This window comes from Chenopodium quinoa, unplaced genomic scaffold (assembly GCF_001683475.1).
Source record: "Chenopodium quinoa cultivar QQ74 unplaced genomic scaffold, ASM168347v1, whole genome shotgun sequence".
In the NCBI taxonomy this organism is placed as follows: domain Eukaryota; kingdom Viridiplantae; phylum Streptophyta; class Magnoliopsida; order Caryophyllales; family Amaranthaceae; genus Chenopodium; species Chenopodium quinoa.
In genome coordinates, this window is record NW_018743783.1 from 2,798,100 (window position 1) to 2,817,369 (window position 19,270).

The 19,270-nt window shown below is 38.7% G+C and overlaps 1 protein-coding gene across 1 annotated transcript; it reads right to left on the reverse strand.

Annotated features, from left to right (window-relative positions):
• Positions 1-16,238: 16,238 nt before the first annotated feature.
• Positions 16,239-17,945, reverse strand: LOC110684844 (leucine-rich repeat extensin-like protein 6). The gene has a single exon (XM_021861275.1). It carries the CDS (start codon positions 17,801-17,803, stop codon positions 16,610-16,612), a length of 1,194 nt encoding a protein of 397 aa, XP_021716967.1. The 5' UTR covers positions 17,804-17,945; the 3' UTR covers positions 16,239-16,609.
• Between the last annotated feature and the right edge of the window lie 1,325 nt (positions 17,946-19,270).

The window sequence follows — 19,270 nt, forward strand, 5'->3', positions numbered from 1 at the left end:
TTTTACCTGTCATGTCCATATAGAGACTCCACATGTAACACCCTAAAAATTTCTTTGCTTTAAAATACTTGTTTTGCTCTTTCAAAATACGAAAATAGGAAATTCTAAGACATTATCGCCACTGTGAAAACGGCTAAGACAATTATCAAAAACACAAAGCGGAAGACTAATTTTAAAACCGTTCAAAACAAGTCAACTTAAAAAGTCAAACCAAATCAAAATAAAGTCGAACAGAGTCAAACAAAGTTAACCTACAACTTGGAACCTTTGTAGGCCCTTAATAAAAATGAGATTAAACATTTGAAAACCTTTGCGTTAGTCTCACAAGCAAAATATATAATAATTAAAGCAATAAACCACATCATATTCTTATGAAAACTAAATATGATTTGCTCTTCACTCATGCTCATCACGAATATGCTTCCACACCTAAAAATCTCCTCTTTACTTTGTCCCCACTCCTCGCCATTAGAAATGGCTCGTTGTAGGGCCAAGATAAAGACAACGTCAAACAAACGTACAACACACAATCAGCAATGTTGAGTACATAAGCGTAAACTGTATACACTAACATGCTTAATCTTATCAACACACAACTTACCTTGCTGCACCTGTTTTCAAGCACACAACACACCCAACAAAGAAATGGATAAATAAATTGCTTATTTAATTTGATTACGCATCGAACGGGTTTCCCACCAAATCCCTGCCCCAAATAAATTGAGGTAAACTACATTGGGAGCTAACCAGGTAGGCAAATGCCACATGAAGTAACTGGAGGTCCTGCGCATAAAATAAATAAAAGGAAAATTTAGTGTCCTGTACTCCCAGTAGAAGTCATGGTTAACTATAAAACCCCATAATTCCCCCCATATGTTCATACTCATGGTATATACGTTCCAAGAGTTTTGGTGCGTAATCTCTTTTACTTTACGTTGTTTACATATTTTTAAACTTAATGACGACTCTTAAACCATAACACAATCAATCATAAAAAATCATTCAAGCAATCAAACATACCAGTTTAATTCTTGAATAATTAGTGACCACATAATTTAATGTTGAATCCTGTTTAAACTACATCGGTGCTAAATAACACCTTAAGTGCATAGAGCATCGCAAATCCTATCCCTCGGTGTTTAGAACACCTTAAGTGCACATAGGCACCACACAATATTTCGTTCCTGTGTACTAAGACACTTGGTAGTTCAATCTTCATGCTTAAAGCATCAATAAAAATTATATGAACTACAATAAAATTTCCTTTTTATATTCCAAACCAAATTAAACATTTGGTTTAATACATGCGCTCAATCATGCCAATAATAAAAGTGTAGTTCATATTCAACATGCCAATATAATTAATTCCAATAATTAATCCATCATAAATAATTCATACATCATAAATCAATCACCAATATTAATCCAATCACCAATTCCAATTCACACCTAACATGATACTACTGTGGAATTAATTATTCAAAGTCTAGTATGCTCCTATACACTTAAACAATTACCGAGTACGCAAACGTACCTTAAATATGATCTCAAAATCGCCATGACTACACAAAATCACTCACTTGGAACTCTCCTACAACCCAAAATTACAAAGAGATATTAATACCTATTCAATGTAAATTTTCAGCAATATATACACTCTTTAAATCACTCATAAACCCTATAACACAAGCTGAAAATTAATTTAACACCCTTACTTCTATTCCCAATTAGGTAATTAAAAATCCCTTCAAGAAACATAATTATAACCTTTATATAAAAATTCCAGATTTATAAAAACAAGTAAATTGCTGTAATTATATTTAGAAACATCTAATTTAATAGTTTCAATCACCTACAAACAATTTTCATTAATATACAGTAATTTAGAAACATAGGGTTTTCAATTTGGGGCTTTTTAATTCAAAAACCAAATCTGAAAATTATATACATAATAATTATAATCAAACATCATAAAATCATCACACAACCCTAAAATAATAATTGGATCAAGGCTAGAATAATTTTAAAACAAAAGAAGAGTTTTTTTTTTTTTTTTTTGAAAACACATGCACAACAAGGGGGAGGGGAGACTTGTCGGCGCCACCTCCCCGCGGCTGCAGCTGCCGCCGGCCTGTGCTGGTGGCGGTCGGCCGGTGATGGTGGTGGGGTGTGTGTGTGGTGATGTGTGTAAGAAAAAAGGGGAGGGGGAAAATTAAAGGAGAGAGAAAATAAGAGGAGAGAAAGAGTTTACCTTTGGGTATTCTCCACCTTGGGCAAGATCTAACTTTGCTCATAAGATGGGTATTTATACCCCCCTCTCTGAGACCCTCCTAAGCTTAAATTCCCTTTCTACCCTTAATGATCCCTTCTCCTGTTCAAACTAGTCCTTTGGCTTTCTTTAAATACCATTGACTTTAAATTTCCTTTTATAAAATAGAATGCCCCAAGGTTTCTAAATAATAAAATAAAACATTTTCAAAATAATTAAATAAATAAAAATGGACTTTTAATTAAAATAATTATTTTTAAATTAATAAAATACCATAAATAATTCATTTTAAATTATTTAAATGCTTCATAAAATAATGATTTAAATTAAAATACGTATAAAAATACGGGGTATTAAACCACTTCTAACAAAACACTATTAAATCAATGTTTTGTGAACAAAACTGTTTCAAATGCCAAAGAGAATCCCTAAAATAATTTCATAATCTTTCCACTGAACTATTTGATCACAAGCTATCTTGAGGTTGAAACTATCGGGTTCAACGTTAATGACTAGAAAATAGTACATCTGTACATCTAAGCTAGCAATTTTTTCACCTCATCGGATGATTTCACAAATCTAAAAAAGAATTAAAAAAAAGAGAGAATTGCAAAGGTTTGAGTAATCACATTTTTATGTATATACAATTTAGACAAAGAGTAAAAATTGATGTTTCGAAATATTATACATTCATACATTAGCTTAATCAATTTCAACTTTTAGTACAAGTTTTAAATATTATTCATGGTTCACAAGTAATAATGATATTTACAACTAACCTAAAAATTACTAAAATAGTTGTTCAAAATTATTCAAAGACAATTGGGTAATTTAATGTGAATATTACGTTAACCTTATTCATGATCTCTAATAAATAATGTGAAATTTTGAATTTTTTTTAATTGGTAAATGACATATTTAATTATATCAAAAGTTTTGCTAGCAATCGAGCAAAACCCGTCAACTGGAGAATTGTTACCATAGTAGAACATCGGAGTTGATGATGCAAGTGCTCCAATAGCAATCTTGTTATACTTTATCCGAAGCCAAATAACTAAAATTCGCTTTTAGACAATAGTCTATTATTAATAACATTTTGCAACTTTTTTTTAATGAAAATGTCATGTCCTTGTTAAAGAATACAATTCTTATTTCATTTAAAGTCCACCATAAATTGAAAACGAAAATATATAGAAAAGTCTTAGTTAAGAGTAATGTATACATCCAGAGTAGCCACTGCCTGCAACAATCACAGGTGAAGAACAAAAAGTTAGCTATTAGGCTTTGTATGATCACAACAAAATCTTGCAGGGCCTGATCAGTGGTCAAACAACCTCTGACTTGAGTGTCCGCCATTGCCAAATATTAATAAATTAATATCACCTTAGCTTGCACTATTCTTATTATTTTAATCCTAAAAAAGTCCAAACTGTAATATGTATTTGAAATTATGGGTCTTATTTCGGGGTCTTTTGATGTGTTTTGCGGGAGAGTTACGTCACCAAGACTGGATCCTCGTACGCCTGTACATACCTGCAATAAATGGGAGCTCCGTTTGTTTGGAGTACCGGTTGGAGTGTAATAAATGCGGCAAGTAAATTAAGAAAATCTTCTCGGATCCCGAGATCTGGGAAATTTCACTGTGGAGAGTGAATAGTGTAATGTGAAAGTAAAGATTGTAGATCCCTTTCCCAAGGCAATATATGTCCCTATTTATAGGGTATGGGAGTGCGTGCTCTTATCTTAGGTTATTTAACCTAGGTAATTGGAATGCGCTGTTGTTACAACGCCTCGGGATTTCGACCCTTGAAGGCCGCCATTTCCCTAATGATAAGAGGTTCCACATGTCAGCCCCTGATTGGTCCCATTGAGATAACTCTTGAGGTGACACGTGTCACAACCTGATTGGTCCACATTGACCATCCTTCGAGTCAACCGAGCACACCGGGTGACTCGATCTTAGACGAATCCTGTTCATGATCTGGCTCGTCTGAGGCCAGCAGCTCGCCTCAGGCGGTTGCCGAGAGTGAAGAGGAGGATGAGATGACCTCCTATCCAGCATAGACGAACCCGTATAAGATCTATGTGTCTGCTAAGAGTAGAGCAACAATGGAAGAAAATTTGTTCGCTTACTGACTGAAACATCCCCTAGGCAAGGGGTATGACATCCCGTGCCACTTGAGGATGGCACTGTTGTCTAGGATGACAAGCAGCTGAATGCTGATGGGTATTTTGGCTGCTATGAGGCGGTGATAAACGTCGGCTTATGTTTTCCTATCCATGATGCCGTGAAGGCCATTCCGAGGGGGTACAACCTGGGTGTATGACAACTAATCTCCAACTCTTGGGTGAACATCCTAGGGTACGTTGCTGCCTGCAATGCAGGACATAAAACCTGACTGGGAGGCTTTTGCCAAGATGCTTTATCTGAGCTGCGCCCTAGGCGACTTGAAAGCGTGGTACACCTTGACGACTCATCAGGATTACCTGATAACGCTTGACAAGAGCTCCAAGTGGGCTAACTGGAGAAATAAGTTCTATATCCTCTCTTCTCCCAACCGACAAGACAATCACTGTAGGGAATTTTTCAACTCTCGCCCTACTGTGTTTTATGCTTTTGGACATCGCGACGTTCCAAGAAAAAGAAGCTAGAGAAAAAGAGTCGCCAACAAGTTTTAGGAACTTATAAACCGTTCACGGGTGTGAAGGTTACACCTCATTCATTATAACGAAGATCGCTAACTCCATAGTGGTCCGGAACCATGAATGGATGTTCGGGGATGATGGTACGAATTTGACCTAAGTGAAGCCACACCCGCCCTAAATAGGCCTCTACTTGATTTTTATTGGTATTCATGCGCACTTTCTGATCAACTTACATACATCAAGTTAATCCTAAACCTGTTTAACTACGTTGGTTGATTATTAATGCACAATCAAATCTATTATTGGTGATCACTTGAATTAAAGTCATATTAGCGTAAATCAAATTATTAATTATCTTATTAGGCGTTATTTCAAGTACAAATTCCCTTTAAACCTGTAAGAAAGGGCGCGATCAAGCAATAACAATAAATCAAGCAACATATGATTAATACAACAAACATCATCACAAGAACATCATCAAAATATTGTTAGTAGTAAGATCCTAGGTGTTTTGGGTAAAAATATCCAGGCCCACGTGGCTCAATTAGATGGTGACACGTGTTACCCTAAGAGAGGTTTGAAATGAACCAATCCTCTGCTGACACGTGGCATCCCAAGTCATAAAGAAGAAAATGGCCTTCCTGGCCCAATCCATGAATCAACCCACCAATCGTTAGGGTCCATAACCTAGAAACTAGGGGCTGATTTCCAAAACCTATAAATAGGGAGATACTCCCATTAAATGCATTCATTTAAAAATATTCACCAACAAGAGCAATATTAATTGCAGATATTCTCTCTTGGAATCCGAGAAGACTCTTTACTTTTCCGCAACCTTAACTCCGTCTGTACACATACTAACTTGATCGTCGGAGGCGAAACTCCACCAACTGGAGTCTCCGTTGTTTTGCAGATACAGACGTTCGACATCCATTCTTGGAATTGTAACTATCCCGAGGGACTCCGAAAACCCCAAAATATTTGGCGCCGTTTGTGGAGAGAGTACTTCCAAAATTGCTTCCCATGAGTCTGTACCGCCTATTAATGAGAAACGGTCGAATGAGGTCCACACGGACCAAGATAACGGTGACGACTTTGAGGTCGACACCTATATGGCCCCAGACGGGTCACTCAGAACAAGGCGCACCCGTCCCAAGGAAAGAAGGGAACGGGGTGATGACAAAGCTGGTCCAAGCAACCCAACCGGCAAGCCGGATGGACAATCCAAGGCGGAGGAGGGTGCTGCCCCCATTACTAGAGACGAACTCATGAAATTCATGACGAGTTTCAAAGGGGAAATCAAGGACCTGATAAACAAGAAAACGATTGGCTTCAACAGGGGTCAGTCGGCCAAGAAGCCTTCTCCCTCAGGGAAGAAGCCGGTTAAAGACCGCGTGCCTACTCTTCACCCTAAACCAAAGAGGGTGGACTGGCCCATGGTGGATCTTTCAAAATTTCGATTCCCTGAAGCAGGAAAAAGGAAGGCCATCTGGCAAATTCAGCCGGATGGATTAAAAAAGACTTACTCGGATGCCCGGATGTTAATCCAGTAGAAGAGAAGTCAGCAGTTGTCTGAATTGGCTTCAACGTCGACTTACTCAGACAGCTTTCTGAATACCTTAATGGGGTATTCACATTCTAACCGAGAGGGTCAATCAGGCGGCATGTCTGCCCGTACCGGCCCTCAGATTATCCATGTGGCTCCGTATGCGCCTCAACAACCATACATGCAGCCGGCCCTTTTTGGGGGTCAGGCAGCACAAAATGTCCAGCCAATGGACTGGCAGCTTCGTCTGCTAAAACTTGGGGAACAACCTTCTGCGTTCCCTAAAGAGATAACTGAGGCGGCACAGCCGGCCAAGGTTAAGAATGTGTTGGTAGGTACCTATGATGGTACCACCAACCCAGAAGACCACCTAATGGCGTACACCAACCTCATGTATTTACAGGGGTTGGATGACGCCACTTGGTGCCGATGCTTTCCGGCAACATTGAAGGGCATAGCGCAACGATGGTTTGGCAACCTGCTAACCGGTTGCATCAATAGCTTCAAGACGCTTGCGTATTTGTTTGCTTCCAACTTCTCTATGAACATCCTTGCCAAGAAAACAAGTCTCGACTTGGGAGCAATACAACAGGGAGATAGAGAAGGGCTAAGGTCCTACGTCAGGCGGTTTAATCTGATGAGAATTCAGATTCAAGGGCTGTCTGACAAAGTGGCCTACACAGAATTCTTCAAAGGTCTGAAGGACGGGTCGACCTTTAAGTTCGACCTCATCAGGAAGAGGGCTGTTACCCTCTAAGAGGCTCTGATGGAGGCAGAAGCCTATATACAGGCGACCGAGCTTTGTGCCATTAAGAAGCCATCAGACCCTAAAAAGTCCGACAAAAAGAGAGTCGGACTGCTCAGCCGGCTAAAAAAGAAGAGGGCAAGAAAAGAAAAGAAGTCTTGGTGGCGGATAACTCTGATCATCCATCTTAGAAGAAGAAAAAAGAGTTAAATCCGTACGTCCCCAAGTACGAGTTTAACAAGGACTGCTACTCCATCCTCATGGAGACTAGAGACCGGGTGACAATAGAGAAATCGGCTGCAATGAAAGGTTCCGTTAAAAGTCGGAACAAAAACAAATACTGTCATTTCCATAAGGACATAGACCATGACACCAATGACTGTTATAGCCTCAAACGGTTGTTGGACCGTCTGGCTGACAAAGAGTGCTGAAGTCCTATATTATGAAGTCCAAGGTGACCCTTAAAACCAATAGTGGACAGCTGTCCAAAAAGGCAGACCAACTTGCTATTAGTTCAGACACTGATGAAAAACAGATCTATACTATAGTAGGCGATTTTTCTAGAGGGGGTCCAACCATCCGGGGCACCAAGGACTATATCAGGCGGCTGGATGTCAACTCAGTTGATGAGGGTCATCATCTCTGAGAAGGACAGGGGCAAGGTCAGATGGCCACATGATGACCCATAATCATTGAATGTAAGGTCGCCAATCAACGAGTGGGCCGGATCCTTATTGACACCGGGAGCTCGTCTGACCTTATCAGCTACAAGTTCCTGGAAAAGCTCAAGTACAAGCCTAGCAGCATGCACAAAAATCACTCACCCCTTAGTTGGTTTTGGGGGAGGAGTAGTGCATCCGGTCGGGAGGATTAACCTACCCATCCGGCTAGAAGAGAAGGGGGAAGGACGCCATATGGTTGTCAAATTCTTGGTTGTAGAGGAGTTGATCGCCTACAATCTGCTTTTGGGTCGTCCAAACCTCAATGAATCCAAGGCTGTCATCATCCCGTCCCTCATGCTGTTGAAATTTGAGAGGGATGACAGATCGATGGGTTCAATAAATGGAGATCAAAAGACGGCACAGGAGTGTTATCTCTCAGACGTCAAGCCTACGGTGGCCGCATCCGGCCAAGGTGAAGACCCCATTGACCTTGATGAATTCAAGGATGCCACGCCTACTCCAAAAGCAGCCGGCAAAAAGAGGAAGGCGGACCAATTGGTGGCCGTAAAAAAAAGTGAAGCAATAGCAATCATTGATCGGGGAACGGTCAGATGATCTCCGTCCCCAGCCGGCTAGTGAACATATTGACATCGCTCTAGACGATACACGTCTGGAGCGAACTATTAAGGTGGGGACGGTTGCATTTGCAAAGTTGGGTGCAAACTTGCACCAACTGCTGAAAGAATTCAGAGATATTTTTGCCTTTGAAGTGGAAGAGATGCCTGGCATCAGCCCGGATCTTGCTGTCCACAAACTTGTCGTGGATCCAAAAAAGAAGCCTGTAAGACAAAAGAAAAGAAAAAACGGCGAGGAGAGATCTCAAGCGGCAGCCGCCAAGGTAAAGAAGCTGCTGGATGCTGGGTTCATTCGGTAAAGTTACTACCCGGATTAGGTAGCAAATGCTGTTCTTGGTAAAAGCTGAATGGTACCTGGCGCAGTGTGTTAACTACACAGACTTGAACAAAGCATGTCCGAAGGATAGGTATCCACTTCCAAAGATTGACAGTCTGGTCGACTCTACAGCCGGCCATGCCTTGAAGAGCTTCATGGACACCTACTCAGACTTTCATCAGATACCTTTGTGGAAAAAAGATCAGGAAAAGACAACATTCGTCACTGATCAAGGGTTATTCTGCTACACTGTTATGCCGTTTGGCTTGAAGAAATGCGCCTGCTACTTTCCAACGAATGATTAATACAGTCTTCATTAATCAAATTGGGAGGAATGTAGAGGCGTACATTGATGACATGATAGTCAAATCCAAGCAATAGACGGATCACCTTGCTGACCTCCAAGAAACATTCATCACCCTCAGATGGCACAAGGTCATGCTTAATCCCAAGAAATATGTCTTGGTGTTAAGTCTGGAAAGTTTCTCGGATTTTTTTATTGATCAAAGGGGGATAGAGGCCAATCCGGAAAAGGTACTAGCGGTAATTGACATGAAGTCACCCCGCACTGTCAAAGAAGTTCAAAATTTGACCGGTTGTTTGGCGGCATTGGGGGAGATTCCTCAGCCGGTCAGGTGACAAGTGCCTCTATTTTTTCCAAGCAATAAAAAAGAAGAGAAGATTTGAATGGGGGGAGGATGCTGAGGCGGCATTTCAGAAATTGAAAGAGCACTTGCATTCATTGCCAAGGCTTGTCGGTCCTCTGCCACAGGAGGTGCTTTATATGCACTTGGTTGTCTTAGATCATGCCCTCAGTGCTTTTCTCCTAGCTAAAAGAGACGACAATGTTCTTCGAAATGCTGAACTACGGTACCCCATGGTAGAAAAATTTCGCCTTTCTCTTTTCATGGCAGTCAAGAAGTTGAAACCTTATTTCTTGGCACATCTGGTGGTGGTTTACACAGATCAACCCCTCAAGCGGCCAATGACAACCTTGGAGTCATCCGGTAGGATGCTTAAATGGGCTATTGAAATGCAAAGTCTTGAAATCTCTTTTGAACCCAGGAAGGCAGTGAAGGGTCAGGCGTTTGCCAACTTCATTGTCGAAATGACAAGGCCGACTGAGCCGAAAAACCTTGACCAAGTTTGGAGAGTGTATGTAGACGGGAGTTCTACGGTGAACGGTTGTGGTACAGGGAATAATATGCCAGTCTCCGGAAGGGGACAAGTATGAGTATGCACTACGGTTTAAGTTTCAAGCCTCAAATAATGAGGCGGAATATTAACCCCTGCTAGCTGGTATCCGCATGTGTAAGGCAGCAGGGGCAAGAAAGTTTGACGCCTGCTCTGATTCACAGTTGATCGTTAGCCAATACCATCGTGACTATGAGGCCACCCATCTGGGCTATGATCAAATACCTTCAGGCGGTCAGAGATGAGGCCGGGACACTTAATGAATTTCATCTAAGTCAAGTCCCCAAGTCATAAAACAATTAGGCAGATGCACTCTCAAAGCCGGCAACATCCGCCTCCTGTGATACACCTAGGTCAGTCTTTTGGGAAGTCATGGAAAAACGAAGTATTGAGCATAATCCCATTGGAGTCCTAGACCGAAGCTCAACCTGGATGGATGGAATCCAGGCTTATCTTGCAGACGACACTCTGCCGGATGCATACTCAGAAGCGGCTACATTGAAAAACCGGGTCACAAGTTTTCAGATTCACCAGGGAGAACTTTTTAAGAAGGGTTATCTCCAGCCGTTGCTGAAATGTGTTACCCCAGAAAGAAAGAAACAAGTTCTAGAGGATCTGCACTCCGGATTTTGTGCATCACATATAGGCGGTAGAACTCTAGCCAAGAGGGCTAGGCGGCAAGGCTACTTTTGGCCCACTCTTGAGGCAGATGCCATGGAAATGGTGAAGAAGTGTGACAAATGTAAAAGATTTGGAAAACTCATAGACCATCCGACTACTAATCTAATGGCTATTCACAGCCCAGTGCCATTCGCCAACTGAGGCATGGACATCTTGGATCCATATACGCCTGCTTCAGGCAGACGGAGGTATATTCTGGTTGCCGTTGATTACTTCACCAAATGGGTAGAAGCAGAGGCGGTCAAAGCCACAAAGACGAAGGATGTCATCTCCTTTATTTGGAGGAATATTATCACCCTATTTGGTGTACCTATGTCTATGGTCTTTGACAATGGCCCTCAGTTTGAAATGCCTACCTTTAAGAACTAGTTGGGAGATCAAGGGATCTCACATTGCTTTGCATCAGTCGGCCGCCCCCAAGAAAATAGCCAAGTTGAAGCCTTCAATAAGCTCATCTCAGACGACATTACAAAGAAAATCGAAAGAGCTGGCGGTCTATGGGCAAATGAATTGCCTCATGTCCTATGGGCCATCAGAACAACTGAAAAAGGGGTAACCGGTGAAACCCCGTTTCTCATGGCATACGGGGTAGAAGCCGTCCTGCCTATTGAGCATTATGAGCCAACTCTTCGACTCATGCTCTATGACGAAGAGGCTAATTGGGAGGCCATGCGGCTGGCATTGGACTCACTCCCAGAGCGCAGGGGCAATGCCTCCTTGCGTCATGAGATTTATCGTCTGAGAATGACAAGAGCCTACAAAAAAAGAGTACACAAACGACCCTTAAAAGTGGGAGACTTTCTATTACAAAAAATGGAGGCAATCGGTAGGGCCAATGAGCAAGGAAAGTTGACTCCCAATTGGGAAGGCCCCTACCGGATTTATGAAGAAGTGAAAGGCGGCATCTACCACCTGAAACTCCAGACGACAGGCTGCTAGCCAGAACTTGGAACGTAGACAACTTGAAAAAGTACTACTTCTGAGACTTGTAAATTTTTGTAAATAAAGTTTATCAATGAAAAGAAGCTTTATTTTCACATGTTTATTGCTTTCTGTATATATATACCGTCTATACAATGTACAGACGGACTTGTATAAATTCCTTACGTTTGCTCCAGCATGAGTAGATAAGCTAAGTCAAATACTTAGCAGCTATTGATGAGGCCAATGGCCAGATATCCTTGAAACCGTCGCCTGCTCCAACATGAGCAGGCAACCAGTGACGCCCATCCGGGTGAATTCGTCGAAGAGAGTATCTCCCATTTGGGTGGTACATTGTTCTATAAACTATAACACAAACGGCCCTACCGACTATCTAGATTTAAGATAACTCGCAGCCGTTTGAATGATCAGTTGAGACTTGGATATAACCGGTTAGTGCTTGAAGGCAATATAAACGGTAACTGGTATATTGGTTGGATATAACCGGTCATTGTTCAGAAGCAATACAAACGGTTATCATAATTGAAGAATTACGTTAAGTCAAAACCTTAGCAGCTAAAACATAGCTTGGTTATGACACCTATACACGGCCAATGGGCGCTTGCTATTAAACAATTGGCAAAGACCGAATATCCCAAGGGTTAATTCGCAGCCGGTTGACCGAATAATCTAGGTTGGAACCTGGTCTAAACCGTCTGTTATTCCAACTTTGAAATAAATTTGGAAAATTTATTCAGATGCGGTCAATGACCATCTGACTTTCCGTCCGGATGCCTATTGGGCGACTGCCCGCTTAGGTTGGGGCAATTACGAAGCGCACACCCGTCCAGGGGTAGATAAACCCGGTACATCCGGTGAGCCGAATGTATTAGGTTACTTAGAAAAACATACGTGCTACGTGCATATTAAAGAATTGCAAAAGTTGAAAAATTGAAGAAAATAGGCTAGCAAAACCGACACAGTCGGCAAATCGTATTAGAAACTGGCCAAAAGACCAAAATAATTGTCAGCCGGATCAACATCCGAGGAAAGAAGAAAACACATTCACATACACGGCACGCAGACCAGAGACAAACAAGTTTACTTTTATTGCTGCTGAGGAGGTGGAGTTACCGTCTGGTTTTGACCGGATGGGAGCTCGCTTTCAGATTGCCCTAGTTGAACTTAAACAGTACACACTAGCATGTTTTAATCCTATCAACACACAACTTACCTTGCTACACCTGTTTTCAAGCACACAACACAACCAACAAATAAATAGACCACTAAATTGCTTATTTAATTTGATTACGCATCGAACGGGTTTCCCACCAAATCCCTACCCCAATAAAATTGAGGTAAACTACATCGAGAGCTAACCGGGTAGGCAAATACCACATGAAGTGACTAAAGACGGCCTACGCATAATATAAAGAAAAGAAAAATACAGCGTCTTGTACTCCTAGTAGAAGTCATGGTTAGATATAAAACCCCATAACTCCCCCCATATGTTCATATTCGAGGTATATACGTTCCAAGAGCTTTGGTGCGTAATCTCTTTCACTTTACGTTGTTTACATATTTTTAGACTTGGTGACGACTCTTAAACCATAACACAATCAATCATAATAAATTATTCAAGCAACCAAACAAACCAATTTAATTCTTGAATAATTAGTGACCACATAATTTAATGTTGATTTCTTTTTAAACTACATTGGTGTTAAATAACACCTTAAGTGCAATAAAGCACCGCAAATCCTATCCTTCGGTGTTTAGAACACCTTAAGTGCACATAGGCACCGCACAATATTTTATTCCTGCGTACTAAGACACTTGATAGCTCAATCCTCATGCTTAAAGCATCAACAAAAATTATATGAACTATTATAAAATTCCCTTTTATAATCCAAACCAATTAAACATTTAGTTTAATTAAACATGCTCTCAATCATGCCAATAATAAAAGTGTAGTTCATATTCAACATGCCAATATGATTAATTCCAATCATTAATCCATCATAAATAATTCATAAATCATAAATCAATCACCAACATCAATCCAATCACCAATGCCGATTCACACCTAACATGATACTACCATGGAATTAATTAAACAAAGCCTAGCATGCTTCTATACACTTAAATAATTACCGAGTACGCGAACGTATCTTGAATATGATCTTAAAATCGCCACGACTACATTTGGAAATCTCCTACAACCCAAAATTACAAAGAGACATTAATACCTATTCAGTATAAATTTCCAGCAATATATACACTCTTTAAATCACTCATAAACCCTCTAAAACAAGCTGAAAATTAATTTAAAACTCTTACTTTTATTTCCAATTAATGGGTAATTAAAAATCCCTTCAAGAAACATAATTATAACCTTTATATAAAAGTTCCAGCTTTATAAAACCAAGTAAAATTGATGTAATATGTTTTAAAACATCTAATTTAATAGTTTCAATCACCTACAATCAATTTCCATCAACACACATTAATTTAGAAACCTAGGGTTTTCAATTTAGGGCTTTTTAATTCAAAAACCAAATCTGAAAATTATATACATAATAATTATAATCAAACATCATAAAAATCATCACACAACCCAAAAATAATAATTGAATCAAAGCTAGAATAATTTAAAAACAAAGAAGAATTTTATTTTTTATTAAAACACACGCACACAACGGGGCAAAGGGGAGGGTGGCCGGTGCCACCTCCCACGGCTGCTGCTGCTCCCGGCCCTGTGCTGGCGGCGGCGACCGAAAGTGGTGGTGGCGGTAGCCGGCCACGTGGTGGTGGAGTGTGGTGATGTGTGTAAAATTAAAAAGGGGAGGGGGAAAATTAAAGGTGAGAGAAAATAAGAGGAGAGAGAGAGAGTTTACCTTTGGGTATTCTCCACCTTGGGTAAGATCTAAGTTGCTCATAAGATGGGTATTTATACCCCCTCTCTAAAACCCTCCTAAGCTTAAATTCCCTTTCTACTTTTAATGACCTCTTCTCCTATTCAAACTAGTCCTTTGACTTTCTTTAAATACCATTGAGTTTAAATTTCCTTTTATAAAATAATATGCCCCAAAATTTCTAAATAATAAAATAAAATATTTCCAAAATAATTAAATAAATTAAAATGGACCTTTAATTAAAATAATTCTTTTTAAATTAATAAAATAACATAAAATAATTCATTTCAAATTATTTAAATGCTTCATAAAATAATGATTTAAATTAAAATATGTATAAAAATATGGGGTATTACAGGACTTGTGAAGTGACTCTCTGTCTTGGTTTGCAGGTGTGGTCCAGACTAGTATTTAACATGGTGTCAGAGCTAGGTCCATGATATGAAATCCTAAGCAGCTAAAGTTCAATTGGCCAAGAGTAGGTCCATGTGAGGAGGAGTGAAAAAGCACTCTAACCCGAAAAATCACATGAGACAAATTTAAAAGGACCTTACATGTGAGGGAGAATGTTGAAAAATAGACCTCTCAAGTATCACCACATGTAAGTATCTCACATTGGTTGAAGAAGAAAGAGAGTTAATCACTTTATAAGGCTAAGAGCTACTCATTCTATTACCATATGATTTTGAAATGGAAGCTCCTTTGAACTTGTGAAATGGATTATCTCTTTTAATTGCGGGTGCAACCCATACCCGTATTTGACAATAAACATTACTTATATATAAACCAATGTAGCCACACGCCCACACCGTGCGTACATAGTTTGCTGATTTAAAAAAATAAATAAATAATAAAAAAAAGGTAAAACGTTTGCTGTTATTTTTTTAGGAGAGATGAATTTAAATGTGTAACTCTAACAACTTCTTGAATTTTTTTATAACTGCTTTTAGCAACTTTTGTGTGTGGCCAGCTAACACACGAGTAATCCCTAATCAGGTAATTCCTGACCGATTAATTAACATCTGACCAACTAAGTAACCCCTGACCGACCGAATAATCCCTGATCAAGTAAACCCTGATCGATCGAGTAACCCCTGACTGAGTAATCCCTGACTGACCGAGTGAGTAACCCCTTATTGATTTCAAAAAAAAAAAAAAAAAAAAAAATGCAGCTGGCCACATGGTGTGGTTTGCGACGCATAAAATTTTGTGAACTGCTTTTGTGCTTCATAAATTATGCATTAAAAATAATTTTTATTGTTTGCTATTTTGCTAAGGTTAACGGTTGGTTACTATGTGGTTAGATAGTCGGAAAGTTGGGTTGACTATCCAGAGGATGAAAAAAAAAAACTTATTACCGAAACGATGAAGAAAACAACAATTTGTTAGCTTAATTAACTCACTATTAGCTCATTGTGCCTTTACTTTTCTTTAATTATCCAACAAACCCTACTTGTATAATATTTTAACAAATTTAAATCAACGACTGTACTAGTTAAAGTGTTACATTTATTTCTCAAAAAAAAAAAAAAAAGTGTCATTTAAAAAAGAAGAAGAGAGTTTTACAAGATATCAATCTTAACTTATAAATATTATTACGCAATCAACAAACGTATTAAATATACATATTTTTCTTAATTGCCATGAAAAGAATGGAACAACTAATTAGAAGTATGAAATGATTAATTAATACAAAGTACCAAACATGTACAATACAAGAAAAGCTCTTTAAAATAATAAAGCAAGAACATGAGAAATAATAAGGCTGCATCATCATGAATGGGGATGGTGCTCTTATTACATTCCCTTATTAGTTACTTCGTATTACAATTAATTACATCTTTCTATGAAGAAACCAACAAAAAATAATACATTATATTTGCAAATAAAGCACCATTGACTTTTTCGGTTTTTTTTTCCACCACCCTTTTACTTTTCTTGGTCAAAATAATAAAAAAAAAATTGGCTCAAATATTCAACCCCACTTTTCCCACCAACGTAACAAGCTCAAATTATCTAGCTGGACAACACAAATTAATTAATTAAACTAACTTGTACACAACAAATAATTCAATAATTTCAATGAATATGATTATATGGTACTTGTTCATGTGGATTATATTGCGACGGCGGTGGCGGTGATGGCGGTGGAGGAGGTGGTGGCAGTGGCGACGGACTTCCTTGACAACCAAAGGAGTTACAATTAGGAGGGTACGCTAGGAAGGGTGTACATTCTTCAGGAGACCTTTGGTATGGCCTTAAAGGTAGACAATTATACTTGTCATCCTTATCTTGTAACCTCATACATTGTAAAGGTTCACCACAAAAATAATTGTATGAATAAGTAAAGTTCTCCAACTTAGGCAAACTACATATACTATAAGGTACCTTCCCATAAAACTTGTTATGTGCAACATTAAGTTGCTCTAAGCTCTCCATTTTCCCCATACTTTCGGGCAAGGTGCCCGTTAGCTCGTTATAGCTTACGTCGAATACTGTTGCTTTGTTCAACTCCCCTATACTTGATGGTAAACATCCCTTTAGGCCTGCGTTCATGAGAATGATCTCTTGAAGAGTTGCTCCCATTTTGGTGATTTCGGAAGGGAAACACCCGTTGAGGTTGTTATTAGCAACGACAAACACCGACACGGGGGAGTTTGCTAGGTTTGTAGGGAGTGTTGAGGAGAAATTGTTGTTGTTTAAGAAAAGAGCGTCGAGTTTTAAGTCAAACACGGCGGAGGGGATAGAGCCTTCGAAGTGATTGTATCGAATATCGAGGAATTTGAGTGATGAAAGACATAGAAGAGCCTTAGGGAATTCACCACAAAACAAGTTGTTGCTCAAATCAATCTCGTGTAAGAGTTTAAGGTGTGAAAAAGAAGAAGGGATAGTCCCAAAGAAGCGGTTTGAGTTAAGGTGGAGTAGGGCAAGGTCGGTTAAGAGACCGAGCTCCTCCGGTAAGGAACCGGAGATGTTGCCATGGTTAAGATCAATCCCTGCAACCGTCTTAACGTAAGAGTCGTCGGGTGCATTTGCACAATAGACCCCCTTGTAGCTACACACATCATAACCATTCCAATTCGAGGTGAACCCGTTAGGGTCCGAATTTATCAACTTCTTCCATGCTTGAAGGGCTACATAGGCATTTTGAAGTCTTACTCCGGTTGATGGAGTGACTTGTGGTTGTTGAAGTGAAGGAGTTGGGAAGGATAGTAAGAGGGAAAAAGTTGCCCAAAGAGCTAAAATGATTGATGATTTAAGGTTAGTCCTCATAATAATTGTAACGATATTGATTTATGAGATGAAGGATTTATAATTGTTTGTGGGGGATTTATATAGAAGAGTGTACGTCTAAAGAGTTGTTGTTGACTAGCATTTTGTCTTGCAACTTGAAATTAAACTAAACAAAGCAAGTATACATTAGAAGTTTCCTCCTAAAAAGAAAAAAAAAAAAAAGTTTGCGTGCACCAAATTAAAGGAAAAAGTATATATGTCCTTTGGTTGTATTAACTAAGAAATAGTACATAGTATATCTTATGTTGTTATATAAATTAAGAATTAGTTGATGTCTCCAAGCATGATCTAACCTAAGTATATATGCTCCCTGAATATTGCCATATTGCTGTTATATATGTCCCTCTCTAGCTAGAATAGAGACATAAGAAATTGAATAAAATAACTAGAAAGGGATTAGTTTAGGGTCCGTTTGGTATCACTATGATTTTTTTTTTTGTTTTTTCTTTTCAAAAACATATGATCTGATATATGTCATATAATAAAAAAAAACGTTGTCAAACTTATTAAAATCACGATGATTATGAAAACTGACAATGGAAAAGTAGAAATATCGATTTTGCTTCTTGTGTTTTGTTTTTTGTTTTAAAAAAATTAGAAAACAAAAAATAAAAAACCATGCCAAACAAGCCCTTAATTTTTAGAAATTTTATTACTAAGTTTTATATCATATTACAATTAATATCTTCATTTTTTTTTCTCTAATTTAGAATTTTACTTAATACAAAGACAACCACCAATATTCGTCCCTAATTTTAAATTTGCTCAATAAAAATAAACCCCTAACCTCATGTTTGAGAGGTGGGATCTCAATTAGGTCACCTCCCACTTGAGCAGTTGGTTCTCATGCTTGAATCATCCAATTGAATTAGTAAATTGTGCCCGTCTCTAGTTGACATGGTATAAAAGAGAGAACATTAGGGGAGAATTGCTAGTTGACATGGTATACAAATAAAGATAGAGAAGTATTGTAAATAGTGATAATCAAACACAATAATAAATTAAAAATGACAAATGAAACTGTTAGGCCTACGTATAAGGAAGAGCTCAAAACTCTTAATATAAAGTTAAAACAAACATTAATTAAACAGTTTGACATATGATTTAATCATGCAATTATTATTTACACCACTGAAAAATATATATGAAACAACTTTTAGAAAAAAAAATTCTTACTCAAACAGCTGCATATATATTTATCTTTAAACTGAAGATCTCTAATAATCATTTTTAAAAAGGACATCATTGTTTGTACTATTATCTACTTCTACTTCAAATAATAATTAGTAGTAACAAATATATAAGTCAAATCAAATTAAATAATGCCTCATAAGAATTAGGAGAGTTAGCATGAACCTGTACATTTATATATTCCCCAACATAATCCCTACACATCAAACAAGGGATCTCCTATCTTCCTACAAGCTAAGGTTCAATGGATTATTT